This window comes from Monodon monoceros, unplaced genomic scaffold (assembly GCF_005190385.1).
Source record: "Monodon monoceros isolate NGI ecotype Baffin Bay Population unplaced genomic scaffold, NGI_Narwhal_1 Super_Scaffold_21, whole genome shotgun sequence".
NCBI lineage: Eukaryota > Metazoa > Chordata > Mammalia > Artiodactyla > Monodontidae > Monodon > Monodon monoceros.
In genome coordinates, this window is record NW_021703778.1 from 74,167,516 (window position 1) to 74,184,987 (window position 17,472).

The window sequence follows — 17,472 nt, forward strand, 5'->3', positions numbered from 1 at the left end:
GGCATGGTGAGTGAATAAGGAAATTAGGTTAACACCTATATTTTGGGTTTGAGCAACAAAGTGGATAGAGGTACCATATACTGATATGGAGATGACTAGAGAAAAGAGAAGGTATAGGGATAGAAAATGAGGATTATGAGGTAAGTTTTGTCCAAGTGAAGCTTGAGATGCTGAGAATAATGATAATAGCAAGTAACATTTATTGAGGTTTCTAAGTGTATGGCACACTTCTAAGCATTTTACATGTGTTGTCTCATTGATAAGTTCATTTCATCACCTTAACAACTCCTTGGGTAGATGATATTATTATTCCTATTTTATAGATGAGGAAAGTGAGTCGTAGAAAGGTTAACTATCTTGGCTCCTATCACACAGTAAATGGAAGAACAGAGGTTCAAACTCAGCCACTTATAACGAGTATACTATGTCTGCATACAGACATCAAGTAGGCAGATGGATATATTTGTCTAGATTCTTACAGAGATTTCAGAAAATGCATTTGGATATCATCAGCATACAGATTTTCAAAGCTGGATAAGATTACCTAAGGACTGTAAATAGACAGTTAAAACCACCTGTCAATGGGGGTTGGCGATGACAGAACAGAATAAAATGCCTTTAAATACCCACAGAAAGATAGGGAGGGCAAGAAGCTTAACACTCCTGGAAGAAGGTCCCAGACTGATATGCGTAGTCTAGGCATTTGACTATAACCACACCCAGATGGAAGGATTAAAACTTGGTGAGTAGGGCTTCCCTGGTGGCGCAGTGGTTGAGAGTCCGCCTGCCGATGCAGGGGACACAGGGTCGTGCCCTAGTCTGGGAGGATCCCACATGCCGTGGAGCAGCTGGACCCGTGCACCATGGCCGCTGAGCCTGCACGCCCGGAGCCTCTGCTCTGCAGTAGGAGAGGCCACAGTGGTGAGAGGCCCGCATACCGCAAAAAATAAAAAAATAAAAGACACATGGACCCCAATGTTCACTGCAGCACTATTTACAATAGCCAGGTCACAGAAGCAACCGAAATGCCCATCAAAAGACGAATGGATAAAGAAGATGTGGTACATATATACACAATGGATTATTACTCAGCCATAAAAAGGAGGAACGAAATTGGGTCAATCTGCTGAGTTGTGGATGGATCTAGAGACTGTCATACAGAGTGAAGTTAAGTCAGAAAGAGAAAAACAAATATCGTATATTAACGCATGTATGTGGAACCTAGAAAAATGGTACAGACGAACCGGTTTTCAGGGCAGAAATTGAGACACAGATGTAGAGAACAAACGTGTGGACACCAAGGGGGGAAAGCCGTGGGGCGGTGGGAGTGGGGGTGTGATGAATTGGGCGATTAGGATTGACATGTATACACTGATGTGTATAAAATGGATGACTAATAAGAACCTGCTGTATAAAAAAAAAAAAAGAGTTTCAACATATTCATTAGGAGTACAAGGTCACAAATACCCAATGGTACATGATGACATGAACTTTGTCAGGCCTAATGGATGTAGAGAGGAGAAAAATTCAACCAACTACATAGATAAACTAGTGGATTTAAGACTTACTGATGGTAACTATTCTTTCAGATCTAAAAAGGCTATTACAATTATGTAATAACCTATATGGGAACCATTTTGCTGTACACCTGCTGTACAACTGAAACTAACATAACATTGTAAGTCAACTATACCCCAGTATAAAATAGAAATTAAATTTAAAATTAAATTTAAAATAAAAATTAAATTTTAAAAAATTAGAAAATAAAAAATAGAATATAAATAAATAGACTATTACATACAGAATGGGCTGACATCAATTTTAGCTGCAGGAGGAAACAAACAAAACCATCTTCTAATGACAGCAGAATACTGTAGAGTATGAATTTTAGTAGTATCCTTAAACTATCTCCCACTGTATTGACCAACTACCAAGAGGGTAGTGTGACAGGGATGGTGATATAGTTAAGAACACTCCTCTGTCCTAAAGGCATATTCAGTGATAAATTTACTCACCTTTATCCCGTATTTCACTTTCCCGGCATAATGCTTTATGATAAAAGCAGGCTCCATCACAGCTGGAAATTCAATGTAAGAATTCTCTTCATGTTGATGCTTAAATTTGTCCAGCAGTGTTTGATTTGTAGCCTGTGGAAAGCTGAATTAAAAATAAAAACAAAAACACTAAAGAAAGATGCAGCAGCTAATACAGTAGTTTTTTAAAATATATTTTAATTACATTTCCATCTAACACATTTAGCAACTCACAGAGAGTTTTCACTTAAATAAGTTCTCATAACAAGCTGAAAAATGAGTAAAACAAGAACTGGTACTCCTATTTTGCAGATGAGAGCTCAAAAGTTGTGATTTGCCTAACTCACACTTTGCAAGTGGCAGAAGTGAGAAATTAACTCAAGTCTTTGGATATTTAGCTTACGTCACAGTGTGCTGCACTACCATAAAACCCAAAGAATAATAAAAACTAAATCATATGTTGTTTGGGGTCAAGAACTTGCAGTAAGGGAATGATCTCTCAATTTGGATAGGTCCTTTAAATCACTGTCATTTTTTGTTTTTTCTTCATGTATGAATCAAATAGTAATTTTCTTACCTACACCAGTTACTGTATAGCTTTATATTATACCTATTATTATTTCAAATATACATCAATGGGTTTATACTCGCTGATGAGCATTTCATATCTGGGAATCAGTCAAATAATATTAAGAAGTAACTACATAATAGTACAGGCATATAAAACTTCAGAAGAGAAAGAAATCTCTAGTTGGGAACAATGGAAAAGTTCACAGAGGATAAAGGAGGCAATTAATTATGAGCTAGATGTTAAAGGTTGGGTAGGAATTTCAAATACAGAAAATAATCACTGACAAATAAAAAGGACATGGCAAGTATCTTTCAGAGAATAGTTTTATTTAACAGTAGCTGAAATAATGAAAAATAATGTGACATGAGATTGTAAAGATGCTGAATATGATATCTAATGCGTAAAAATGATTCTAAAATTAAAACGAAAATGGTTAATTACATAGTACGTATTGGAATCAGGAAGGAGAATGATCTTTTTTTTTTTTTTACATCTTTATTGGAGTATAATTGCTTTACAATGGTGTGTTAGTTTCTGCTTTATAACAAAGTGAATCAGTTATACATATACATACGTTCCCATATCTCTTTCCTCTTGCATCTCCCTCCCTCCCACCCTCCCCATCCCACCCCTCTAGGTGGTCACAAAGCACTGAGCTGATCTCCCTGTGCTGTGCGGCTGCTTCCCACTAGCTATCTATTTTACGTTTGGTAGTGTAAACATGTCCATGCCACTCTCTCACCTGTCACAGCTCACCCCTCCCCCTTCCCATATCCTTAAGTCCATTCTCTAGTAGGTCTGTGTCTTTATTCCCGTCTTACCCCTAGGTTCCTCATGACATTTTTTTTTCTTAGATTCCATATATATGTGTTAGCATACGGTATTTGTCCTTCTCTTTCTGACTCACTTCACTCTGTATGACAGACTCTAGGTCCATCCACCTCACTACAAATAACTCAATTTCGTTTCTTTTTATGGCTGAGTAATATTCCATTGTATATATGTGCCACATCTTCTTTATTCATTCATCCGATGATGGACACTTAGGTTGTTTCCATCTCCTGAGGATGATCTTTGATATCAGACAGTCATTGCTTAGATTACCAATTCTGTCTGTGACAAGCTAGGTACAACCTTCTTTAAGAACTGGTTTGTTAATACATAAAATGAGTAAAATGAGGTAACACAGTGCTAGTAGAATTAAACACTAGTTAAAAACACCTAACACTAGCTGACATCCTATAGGGATGACATAAATGTTACCTACTTTTTCATGTTGCCAACACTGCCATTTTCCTAGACAACTAGGCCTGCTTTTGCATTCAAATACTATCCCATCCTCAAAATATCTCAACTATCTAGGCTCTTCCTCTCCTACCCAGAACTCTCAGCCATTCTAGAATGGATTACAACTCTTAAACAATTTCAGAGAGTACCGCAACAGCCTCTACAGTAGCCTCAGCGATTCTAATTTTACTTTGTTTCATGTCACCAAATGGAACTATCAAAATAAATTTTCCTACAATAGTGTTAATTGTGTGCCTCTCCTACTCTGGAAAACTGGAATCCAAGCTCCTAAGCCTAGACCAACCCAACCTCTGCAAACTTACCCCTCACTACTCCACAGCAGAATGCTTCTTTTCAGGAAGGATGCTCACCTCATTGTCTCTAGGTAAAGGTTTATTTACCTTCTAATCCTCTGAGTAATCAAAAAGCTTATGATTTGCTTTTCTCTTACTTTTGAATGGAGAAAAGAAATTTTGAAAGGAAGGAGGACAGATATGAGAACAATTTTTATTCCAAACAAGGAAAGATGGAAAGAAAAACTCTCCACATGTCCTGCATTCAACAAACATTTGTGGATACATACTACATAACCAAGCAAAAGGGCTTGGAACAGAGTCAGAGTGGACACTGTGCATTTCAAAGCTCTTCAGCTAGTGTGTCCCAAAGGCTACCTGCAGGGGCAGCCTTAGAGTAGTGTTTCTTTGCATATAAGAAGTACCTCTGGGAGCTTTCAAAAATACCAATGCCGGTACCCCATCTCCTGTGATTCTACTGAACTGATGCTAGACCAGTGTAACTGATGTAATAGTACATCAGTACTATTTAGAAGTTTCCCCAGGTAATTCTTATGAACAGGCAAAATTGATAAAATGCTGTCCTAAATGAATGCTCTGATCTTAACTTCAGTTTGTTAAAATGCAGATTCTGATTCAAGAAATCCGGGGTGTAGGACTTCCCTGGCGGTCCAGTGGTTAACACTCTGCATTTCCAGTGCAGGGGACACGGGTTTGACCCCTGGTCAGGGAACTAAGATCCTGCATGCCGTGCGGACATAAAAAGAAAAAAGAAAAAGAAATCTGGGGTGGAAGTATGAGACTCTGTACTTCTAACAACCTTCAGGGTGCAGCCAGTGCTGCTGTCAGCAGATCACACTAAGTACTATAAAAAAGACTGATAACACTCTTAACTTTGCTTACACCATTCCTCCTTTCTAAATTCCACACTGCATCCTTTAGAATCTAGTTTATAAAACGTGAACAGCCAGTAGATAGCAAAGACAAGATTAAATAAGACTTCTAACTTCCAACCCATGCATCTAAAGCACTACAAACACACTGAATGAAGCAGGAACACCACTAAGGATATATTTCATGTAATGTATTCCCCACAGAACAAAATATTTTTAGAGGAAAAATACTCAAAGTGATTCCCAAAACACCTCTTCCTAAATGAGACTAATTTATTTTCAACCTCTCTTTGTAGGTACATGACAGAGGGAAAATATTTCATGCCTTTGCATCTTCTGGAGTGTTAAAGCATAAAGACAAAGCTGGTCCATTTACAATGGGAGTTAATAATAGGACTGACTGACTGACTTATAAAGAAAGGAAAGTAATACTATGGTTTATTAAAAATTTTTATGGAGAACTAATATAAAAGCATAATTGAAGCGATAATTAAGAGATTATTCAGTCCAATCTCCCACCTACAATAATACCCTGACAGATGATGCAAAATAATTACTATAATGGGAAATTTTATTACTTTATGAAGCAGTTGCTAATCAGCTCTAATGATTAGAAAGTTCTTCCTTATATTGAGCCAAAGTCTGTCTCCCTGTAATTTCTGGCCATGTGACTTAACCCCAGAAGCTTTTGGGTAACAGCAAAGAGGTGCCATTCTCTTCATGGGGTAATACTTACATTTATGTGAGGTACCAACTGACCAGGTAAAGATGGTCTTTATAAAATAAGATGTGCACTCAATGAAATTTTGCTTAAAGAATAACAGACCAGACAAAACCCCTTTGCTCTATTCACGTTTTAATTATATATCCACTAGCTCATTTGCTGCTCACAACCACCATAAGATATACAGCACACAGCATTATAATTTATCATCATCATTTCCTTTTTGCATGCAAGAAAACTGAGGACCAAGGATATTAAGAGATTTGCTAAGGGGAGTTGGAATACAACCCTGAACTTCTGACTCTACAGCCTAAGTATTATGGTGAAGCAATACAGGACAATACTTCAAAGCACATGCTTATTACTCTGCTCTCTGTATCTACGTGTTTGTTTTTGTTTGGTTTATTCATTTATTTCGTTTTCGTTTGTTCATTAGTTTTTTATATACCAGAGGGGATGGGGCAGGGGGGAAGGCAAAATTGGTAAAAGGGATCAACTGTATGGTGACAGAAAATAAATTTTTGGTGGTGAGCACACTGTAGGGTATACAGAAGTAGAAATATGATGTTGTAAACATGAAATTTATATAGTGTTATAAACCAATGCTACCTCAATAAAAAAGGAAAACAAAAGCTCAGGTTAAAAAAATAAATAAATAAAGCTTAGTTAGAAATACCTGGAGTCCAGGTATTTGAATTTGAATATTTGAGTTTGAATCTCGAGTCCATCATTTACTACATATATGATCTTTTTCTCGATTGCTTAAACTTTCTTGTTCTTTTACCATAATATAGCTCAAACAAAAAGAACTGCTTATCATTTCAATATCTACCATAATGGGTCTCAACACTAAATATCAAAAATCACCTATGACGCTTTTCAAAATAAAATACACCAGAAGTAAGGTATGCAAGCTGAGTTAAGAACTAATAACCTTACAGCTGTATAAGAGACAGTGTATGTTTCAGGACATATAGAGCAATACAAGAAACTTTCACGACTTTGGACATAAAATTAAAATATTTTTTGTGTTGGCTGCATTTTAATTCATTTAGATTAATGGAAATAAATGTGATAGACTGGTGATAGAGTGGGTAGATGTAACTGTTAGCATTCTGCTATATTACTTTATAATTCTATGTAGCAATTCTGTGTTTATGGCATATTAACAGGGTGACATATAACTTACCATATATACCAGCATATTCTGAGAGTAAAAGTAGGCACCATTAATAACTAAAGTGAACAACAGGCATAAACTTTAGATTGTCCCACACAAACCTGGTATATAGTCATCCTATGATAGTAAATGCTTAATATTTTATATTGTAGTTTAATGAGTATAATATTAAGCTAGGAATCAGGTGAACTGATTCAAGTTCTAAATATTTTACTAAAGAGTCACAGAAAACCAACACATACTTCACCACTTTGGTTTCTCCAATTCTAGATTTGCCATCTCTTAGGATAATTAAACTATAAATAATACTTTATAGAGCACTGAGAACACTCTGGAGGATGCTATAGGAAGCTTTATTTCTGAAGCATACATATAAGTTTAGTATATTGAACAGTGTTATCAAGGGATGGCAAATATCTAGCATGTGTTGCCACTTAAAACCTGCACAGCCATGGCAGATATCACAAATCTATTATTATCTTCTCTTCTGCAAAACAGGAAAACTGCAAACACATCTCATATATAAAACTTTTTTTTTAAGAGGACTGAATAGTCAAAGATATTAAATTGAGCTGGTAAGTTAATGGGCTTTATGTAAGTTATACAGGCTTAATTTGGTACTTGTAAATAGCACTAAGTAGGCCTTCTATCTATAATTCTCCAAGAGTTAAGACAGCAGGAGGATTTAGAAAGACCGTTTTTTTTTTTACAATCAGTTAATTTACCACGTAAAATTGCTGTAAATGATAATGTGTACAGATTTTCTGTTCAAATATTCAATTGTAAACTTCTTGTTAAGACTGTTATCTTTCTATTGCTTTTGTATGGAATGACACTGCAAATAAAAAGGACCTTCTTTAACTGGAAAAAAAAACCCTTTTTTTTAAGTTAATTTTTATTGGCGTCTAGTTGGCAACTAGACGCCAATAAAAATTAAAAATAAACCCATTCTTAAAACACACATACACAAACTTAATTCAAGAAGACAGGAACACAAAACAAAAAATAAATATAAACCAACAAATCTAACATCAAAGTGACTCTGTAGAAGAAATCTGGAAAAACTCAAGGAAAAAATGAGTTCTATAGTGAAGTCCATCCAATTTTTTTGGAAACATGCACAAAAAAGCCATACATGGGAAACTTTGGCTCTTTACTCAATAATGTTAAGAAGAAAACGTAGGGCTTAAGAAGACATGAAAAGCCCAAATGGCCAATAACAAAACTGAAAAGAATCATACTCACTTGCTTTCTTCATCCAAAAGATGCAGCAGGCCTGTTGGTTTCTTGCTAATAAGATTTATGCAACAGGTATTATCAATATAATCTATATTGTGCCAGCTGATACCTTCAGCTCTATATTCCTCCTAGGAAGTAACATATTAACAATATATTCATCTTGCAGAAAATAACAGGAATGTGAGAATAAGGACTAAAAAGCTTTTACCAGGATTAAAAGAATAGTTTAAACTTTTTTAAATCACTAATCCACACAATGGAAGAATGTATACATTTCACTTGTATAAAATCTCGATATAGGGTATGTCTGTTTTCTTTTAAAAGTGCATGCAACCAAATTTTCTGGTTAGAATCCTATTTGTGATTCCACTCAGATGAGAATTTAGGGCTGGATTTGTTTTAGCCAAACTATCTGATGACTGCACTAAGGAAAAATATAAAATGAAAAAGCCTAATTTCTCCCACACAACTCTAAGCCATCAAAAAGAACTGCTGGATCGTCAACAATGAATTTAATGAAACAATGTCTGGGAAAAGTGGAAAACTATCACCTCCAGTGATCACTGATATAAATCATATGGAATTCATACACACTGAACTTCAGCAAAATAAAACTCTTACAACACCTTTCAAAAGGTGGGGGCAGGGTAGTTTCCCAAATTTCAAGACTAAGTAACTCAAAGCTCACATACTAGCAACTATTCAGAACTCTCTTATGAAGCCCCCATTGGTCCTTCCTCAATTTCTATACTAGGAAATCTTCTTTTATCCATGTCTGTGATGCTTTAACTTCTAAACTGTCAGAAAGATGCCCCTGAGCACAAAGAAGTTACGTTTCCACACTGCACTGATATTTAGGCACCAAATAAATATCCTGTTCATCTGACGGTGTTCGTATTCACTGATTACACTTGCACACTTCTCTACAAATACGGTGGTTTTGTGAAATAGTGATTTTGTAATTTTATCATTCTTTCCGTATTATCATTATCCTGTAAAGAAAAAGTGGACCCTACTATAAACTACAGTCATTCCAATTGGGAAAGGTAAATGCTTAATTCTTTCCTCGTAATTAACAATTTCACAAGTAAGTAATGCTATACAAAGGTCACCCCCAAGCAGTGGTAAGAAAGTCTTTTCCCTATTCTTTTTCAGAGCATGGATAAAAAGCGTACTAAATAGTACGAGCATATGGATTTTTATCGACATTACTAGCAGTCCAAAATCCTTTCTCATCCCCTTTTCCCAATGATGATTCAGACCCTCTTGCCCAAAGTTAACTATTATCCTAATTTCTAATACCATTGATAAGATTCACCTGTTTATAAATATTATATAAATAGAATCATACAATACATATTCTTTTCATCTGGCTTTTTTTCTTTTACTCAACATTATGTTGTAGGATGCACCTAAAGTTCATTCATTTTAATTGCTGTAGGGCTGGGGTTGTGGAGTACAACATTTGCTCATTTATGCATTGTCCAGGCTGCTTTCTCAATGTAACAGCAGAGCTGAGACCATACGGCCCCCCAAACCTAGAACACTGATTTGTCTGGTCCCTTTACAGAAAAAGTATGCCAAAATCAGCTACGGAGATTAAGTCTCAAACTTTAATATACAACAGAATCATGTGGAGAGCTTGTTAAAAACAGAAGGCACAAACCCAGAATTTGTGAATAAGTAGGTATAGGGTGGGATGCTATATTTGTATTTCTAAGGAGTGCCCAGGTGATGTCAATGGTACCAGTAGGGGTAGGAGAAGAACCACTCTTTGAGAACCAATGCTGTTGAGTATTTATATACGATGTATTCACCCATTTATATACTATTAATAGACATTACACTTATTTCCAATTTCTGGCCATTCAAAATAATGACATTATGAACATTTCTATATAAAACTCTTGTTGAACATTTATATACATTTTGAGCATGAAACCACAGGCTTATAAAACTACACATGTATAACCTCAGAAGATACTGCCAAACAGCTTTCTAAAGTGGTTGTATCAATTTATGCACCTACCACCAGTGTAATGGGACTTCCCGGTGCACAGTATTTCTCTAATACTTGTATTGTCAGACTTTTCCATTTTAGTCACTCTGGTGAATGCTTAGGAATATTTAATTATGTTTTTAATTTTATTTTCCCTAATGACTAATAAGTGAAAAATCTTTTCCTATGTTTACTTCCCATTTGGATGTTCTCACATGCCTGTGTTCCTGATAAAAATTCTTAGAAAACAACCTTGCCTTGTTCTCAGTCTTACGAGGAAATCATTCAGTCTATTTCCATTAAGTTTGACATTAACTGTTGGTTTTTTTGTAAATGCCCTTTATCAGGAAGTTCCCTTCTATATGTACCTAGCTTGCTAAGGGTTTCGTTTTGTTTTTAACAAGAATGAATATGTAAATTTATCAAATGCTTTTTACATTTCTACTGAGAGCACCATGAATTTTTTCTTTTGTTTTGTTAATAGATGAATTAAATTGATAGGTGGTTAGATGTAACATGCAACAGGAAAAACACCACTTGGTTCTGATGTATTATCCTTTTATATATCTTGCTAGATATATATTTGTTTAGAATTTTTAAGTCTACATTTATGAGTGAAATTGACAATTTCCACTTCTAATAATATCCTTCACAGATTTAGAAAGCAATGTTATCCTGGCCCCCAAAATGTGTTGAGAATTGTCCCCTTTTTTTCTATTCCGCATAAGAATTTATGTCAAACTGAAAATAATTCTTTCAAAGTCAGCAGAATTCATCAGTGGTGCCATTTTGGCTTTCAATGTTCTTTATGGAAAGGTTTTTAATTACATATTCAATTTCTTTAATAGTTCTAGAGTTAAACTTTGTATTTCATCTGTGTCAGTTTTGAAAAGTTTTTTCTCATATCATTTAATAAGGCTTACAGACATGAAGCTGTTTAGTATAACCTACTATCTTTTTAACATGTGTAGGATACACAATTATGTGGTCTTTATCATTGGAATTCTGGCTATTTATATCCCTCTCTGTCTCTCTCTCACACCAATTTCTTAAGGGTATCAATGTTATTAGTCATTTCAAAGTATTACTTTTCACTCTGTTGATCCTCTCCCATAATATAATTGTTTTCACTTTTATTTAATCTTTTTTTTCTTTATTATTTCCCTCTTTCCACTTTCCTTTGGTTTAGTTTGCTGATCTTTTTCCAATTTGTTAATCGTTGCTCTTCAACCTTCAAATCTTCTAACAGCTATAAAATTTTCCTCTAAGTAAATCATTAGTCACACTTCTTTAGTGGCTCAAGTGCACCTTTAGTCACAAGTTTTAATATGTAATATACTAAGTTCAATATATTTTCTAATTTTTTTCAACTTCTAGGCTATCTAGAAATTCATTACTTAATTTTTAATCATAAAGTATTTTCCAGTTATCTTCTTGTTGTTGGTTTCTGATATAAATTCATTATGGTACTGAGATCTGTGTGATTTCAAAACTGTGAAATTTGACCCTTGTTTTACGGTCCAGTATATAAGCAAATTTTGTAAATTTGCAGTTATCTATATATGTCAGATAAGTATTTGCCTTAAAAATCTTCTATATCCTTATTCGATATAGGCCTCAGACCCAGGGAAATTGGCATTCTGACATCAAGGGCAGGCAGAACTAGGTACCCTCAAAAGCACCCACCCGGGCTTCCCTGGTGGCGCAGTGGTTGAGAGTCCGCCTGCTGATGCAGGGGACACGGGTTCGTGCCCCGGTCCGGGAAGATCCCACATGCCGCGGAGCGGCTGGGCCCGTGAGCCATGGCCGCTGAGCCTGCGTGTCCGGAGCCTGTGCTCCACAACGGGAGAGGCCACAACAGTGAGAGGCCCGCGTACCGCAAAACAAACAAACAAACAAAAAAACGCACCCACCCAATTCTCTGGGTGCTTTACATCTTCTGTATCCTTACCAATTTTTTGTCTGCTTGTTCTATCAGCTATTCAGCAAGGTATGTTAAAATATTCCACTAAAATTGCAAATATATATTTGTTTTTAGTTTTATCAATTTCTTGTTTTATATACTTTGAGGCCGTATTATGAGGTACCTATAAATCTGGAATTGTATACTTTCTGATGAACTGATCCTTTTAGTATTATCAAATACTCCTTTTTTATCTCTAGCAATGCTTAAAGTGTGATACTAATACAGTTATATCAGTTCTTTTGTTTTTGTTAAGGCTTGCTAAATCTTTTTCCATCCTTTTACTTTTAACCTTTCTGTATACTTATATTTAAAGAGTCTCTCTTAGAAGGAGCGATTTAGTCTTATTTTATATTCAGCCTGACAATCTTTGGCTTCTAGTTGGAGTAATTAGTCCATTTATATTTAATGCAATTACTGGTATTTGTGGGATTAAATCACCATCTTACCATTTGTTATTTGTCCTGCTTTCTTGTTATTGCTTTTATACCTCTTTCTTGCTTTCTTTTGTATTACTAGAGTTGTTTTTACTTCACTTGCTTCCTATATTAACTTGAGGGTTTTATATTCTTTTATTACTTGGTGGTTATCATAAAATTATAAGACACATTCTTAACTGATCAATGTCTAACAGAGAAAAAAATCTTCTATCACTTGGCATTTAATACAAAGATATTACAATACCTTAAATTCTGTATCCCTTCCTGAATTAAATGCTATTGTACTCACATGTTTTAGTTCTACACAGACATTAAACCACAAAAGATATTTTTATCTTTGTCTAATTTTGTTAAAATTCATTTAGATTCACCCACTTTTTTACATTGTTCATTGCTTTTCATTCATTCCTGCAACTCTGAGTGACAACAGGAATAATTTAGTTACTGCCTAAATAACATGCTTCAGTTTTTGTTTTTTTTTTTTTGCGGTATGAGGGCCTCTCACTGTTGTGGCCTCTCCCGTTGCGGAGCACAGGCTCCGGACGCGCAGGCTCAGCGGCCATAGCTCACGGGCCCAGCCGCTCCGCGGCATGTGGGATCCTCCCGGACCGGGGCACGAACCGTGTCCCCTGCATCGGCAGGCAGACTCTCAACCACTGCGCCACCAGGGAAGCCCCATGCTTCAGTTTTAAGGAAAATATCCCACTGTCTTCTGGCATCCACTGTCTCCCCTGAAAGACTGACTTCCAATCTTATTGTTGCTTCTTTTTTTTTTTTTTTTTTTTTTTGCGGTACGCGGGCCTCTCACTGTTGTGGCCTCTCCCGTTGTGGAGCACAGGCTCCGGACGTGCAGGCTCAGCAGCCATGGCTCACGGGCCTAGCTGCTCCACGGCATGTGGGATCTTCCCGGACCGGGGCACAAACCCGTGTCCCCTGCATCAGCAGGCAGACTCTCAACCACTGCGCCACCAGGGAAGCCCTTATTGTTGCTTCTTTAAAGGTACTGTTTCCCCCATCTCTGGCTGCTTCTCAGATATTGTTTTCATTGGGGTTTTTTTTTTTTTTTTTGGCCGCATTGGGTCTTCATTGCCGTGCGTGGGCTTCTCACTGCAGTGGCTTCTCTTGTTGTGGAGCATGGGCTCTAGGCGTGCGGGCTTCAGTAGTTGTGGCACAAGGGCTCAGTAGTTGTGGCTCACGGGCTCTAGATCACAGGCTTAGTAGTTATGGCGCATGGGCTTAGTTGCTCCATGGTATGTGGGATCTTCCCGGACCAGGGCTCGAACCCGTGTCCCCTGCACTGGCAGGCAGATTCTTAACCACTGTGCCACCAGGGAAGTCCCTGTCTTTGTCTTACTGTATGGCTGTCTTTGTTCTTACCATGTTTTGTATTCTTAGGGCTTCTCAAATGTGTGCTTGATGAAATTTTTTTGTTTTATGTTTTAAGTTTTGGAAAATTCTCAGCCATCACTTTTTTCAAATACAGCTTCTATCCTATTCTCTCTCTTTCACATACATCTTTCCAGAATTCCTGTTACACAGATGTTAGACTTTTTTACTATGCCCTATGTCTCTTACACTGTTTGTATTTTCCTCTTTTAGCTTTATTCATCAGGCTGTTATTTCTTCTGGCCAATCTTCCACATCACTAATTTTCTCTTAAGCTATATCTAATGAACTGTGAAATACTAATGTTTTTAATTTCACTCTACTTTTTAGTTCTAAATTTTTAAAATTTTCCTTTAGTTCTAAATTAGTTTTAAATTTTCCTAAATTTAGGATTTTTTAAAAATTTTGTAGTTCTTTAATAAAATTATCACTTAAAAAAATTTCTTGAAACCACTGTTACTTTAAAGTTCATGTCTGATAAACTCATTATCTGGATCCCCTATGGTATATAGTCTATTGTCTCACTTGGTTCTTATTCATGTTGGTTTCCTTCCTTGTATGTCTTAAAAAACAAACTTCTCAGTTAAAAACTGAATGCTTGTATATGAAAAAGTATAGAGATAACTTTAGCACCAGAATGATTTCTTCCTCCACTGGAGACTGAATTTGCTCTTAGCAGGTGGCTAAGAACGCTGGAAATTCTACACTATTTTAACCCAGTCAAGAACTGAGATTATTTTAAACTGGGCTTCAGTCCCTATGATGCCTTCACTATTTCTGCTTTACCTTTACTCTAAGATATAACCCATGGAGGTCTTCAACCTAAAGCCTGTGGGAGTTGCCAGGGGGTTCCTCCTTGTTCTTTAATCTGGAGAAAACCCATTTAGGCTTCTCAGATTCTCAAGCCTGACTCTTTCAGAATCTGGCAGCCCTCTACCAGAACAGAAATGTCTCTAGGAACAAAGCAGTCCCCGAATGCTGGGCTCAAATCCCTGGGTTTCGTGCTTACATATCTAAGCCCTATAAAACTTCACTTATTTGAAGGTACTCCAATGCTTTCAAATATGTTTTGTTCAGTTTTTTTTTTTAGGTGTTCTGCAAGCAAGTTTCGTCAAAATTTCCTAGTCTGACATCCCCAGAAGTGGGATAGACAAAAGAACAACTCACTAGATTATGAACTCCACAGTAAGATCCCTGAACTCTAAAATGTCTATCTTCAGTGCCTAACAGTGCCTGATACATAATTGTTATTCGATTTACTGATGAATCAATGACCTAAGGAATAATTCTGAGCAAGTAAAGGAAATAAGAAAAGAGCAGTATTACAAATGATAACAGGAAACAGATTTTCAAATCACAGAAACCTCTTTTCATCTGTCTCTTATTCCACATTATCTCTATAAATACCTTGATTCAGGACTCAGAATCACTCTCCCATACTACTTCAACTGGCTCACGGATTATGTCCTTCTCTCCAGTTCACCTCTCTTCAATCCATCTTCCACAGTTCCAATTCAAATCCTCTGCTAAATATACTTCAAATAGCTCCTCATTCTCTAAAAGAAAAATTCTAATCTTCTCTGCACAACTCTCTGACCCCAGGCTATTCCATCAAACTTATCTCCCTTCCTGCCTCCATCCTTATGTCCTATATTTTAGCTATATTGAATCATTTCCAATTCATCAAAACTGCTGTGCTATTCTATGCCTCACAGTTTTAAAGATACTGTTACCTTTGTTTAATATATCTTTTCCCCACTGACAGTCTGGTAAGCTCAACTTTCTATTCAAAACTCTATTCCAGAATCACCCCTGGGAAATCTTTGCAGACTTTCAGTAAGTTCTAATCAATTTCATCCTTTATATCACTACTTTACCTTATATCTGATTACCTTATACCTATCATCCTGCATGGCACCTAGTACATCTCTCTCCCATCCTATGTGCATATGTACTAATTTTGGGCAAAATTTAGAAGTGAACTTCAGTAATCAAGATTTTCAAGATGTTTCCTCCCAAAGCATCTTTGGTACTTTTTTATTTCTGTGTTTTATTTATTCAAAAAATTTAATCTACTTAACTGATTCTCTATTCAACTGAATTTAACAAATAGTTCCTGAGTACCCATCTCATAACAGGTACCAGACCAGTGATACACAAATAAATAAAACACTCAATATTTAAACTGACTTAAATCTCTTATTTCCAGAAAATCCATTTTAAGTAGAAAAACATGAGGAGGGAGAGAAAGGAAGAATAAAATAGATGTGGTGCGGGCTTCCCTGGTGGCGCAGTGGTTGAGAGTCCGCCTGCCGATGCAGGGGACACCAGTTCGTGCCCCGGTCCAGGAAGATCCCACATGCCGCGGAGCAGCTGGGCCCATGAGCCATGGCCACTGAGCCTGCGCGTCCAGAGCCTGTGCTCTGCAACGGGAGAGGCCACAACAGTGAGAGGCCCGCGTACAGCAAAAAAAAAAAAAAAAAAAAATAGATGGGGTGGCAAAAAGTATAAATTTTCTCTACGCTTTCCAAAATTACATCAAAAGCTTACCCATTACATTACAAATAACAGAAGAAAATACTAAGACTTAAAAGAAAGAAAAAAAAAGCTATACCTTAGTATCTATGTCTTTTGATCCATAATTCCACCACATTGCCCACAACTATGATATGCAGGGTAGCAAATAAATGAGGACCACCCACCCACCAAGTAGTTTTGAACACATTTTCCATCAACTGTAAGGTTTTATTTTTATACATGTTTTTAGGTAAGGCATTTCTCATGGCTCCTCCATGGCTAATCTAGACTTCTAAATAAGGTAAGAATAATTTCAGTTCACAATAAGAGAACACCTTTCTTCTTCAAAAGCAATTTAACCAGTCTTCTGTTTAATGATCCACAGAGCAATTGATGCTTGTCTTTGAAAAATACAAAACGCTGTCAACAAAATGCATTCCTCCACCCCTCCAACACACACAGCCATTTTAGGAGATAAAAATACTGATTTAGCATAATCTAGTAAAAAGAACACTGGATTGAGTAAAGAAACCAATCCCAGCTCAACTTTTGATTAAAAGCAAGAATTATGAAGCCAGAGTGTTTTGAATACAGGCTTTAGGCATCATTTGCAACACCAGAATAAAAAGAGTACCCACTTAAGAGTAAGCACTACATATATGTTAGGTGATATTATAACAAATAATACTATCTTTTAACAGCTCTATAAAAGAGTCTAGCTAAAAGGTCATGTGTTAAAAACTTTAAGGAATCATCAAAATGGCCAAGACTAATGCTGCTTGTGTGAATATTAATCAGTCCTTATAACTCTTGAAGTAAAACAGCAGTGCTTAAAGCCAGGACAGAGGACGGCAAGCCTCAATGACAGGAAAGACCTGTTGTGGTTTTCTGTTCATTTATTTTCTTCACTATTTCCTTTGAGGTGAATGTGAACCCTGCTTCTTTTT

At 36.4% G+C, this 17,472-nt stretch overlaps 1 protein-coding gene across 4 annotated transcripts in view; it reads right to left on the reverse strand.

The window, feature by feature from the left end:
- Positions 1 to 17,472, reverse strand: part of MYO9A (myosin IXA) — a 271,921-nt gene that overhangs the window by 163,747 nt on the left and 90,702 nt on the right. For all 4 annotated transcript variants that reach the window (XM_029236422.1, XM_029236423.1, XM_029236420.1 and 1 more), the window contains exons 12-13: positions 8,227 to 8,348; positions 2,016 to 2,157 (exon numbers count right to left, since the gene is read on the reverse strand). In XM_029236422.1, the coding sequence (XP_029092255.1) occupies positions 2,016 to 2,157; positions 8,227 to 8,348 (264 nt within the window). The remainder of the gene's footprint in view (positions 1 to 2,015; positions 2,158 to 8,226; positions 8,349 to 17,472) is intronic.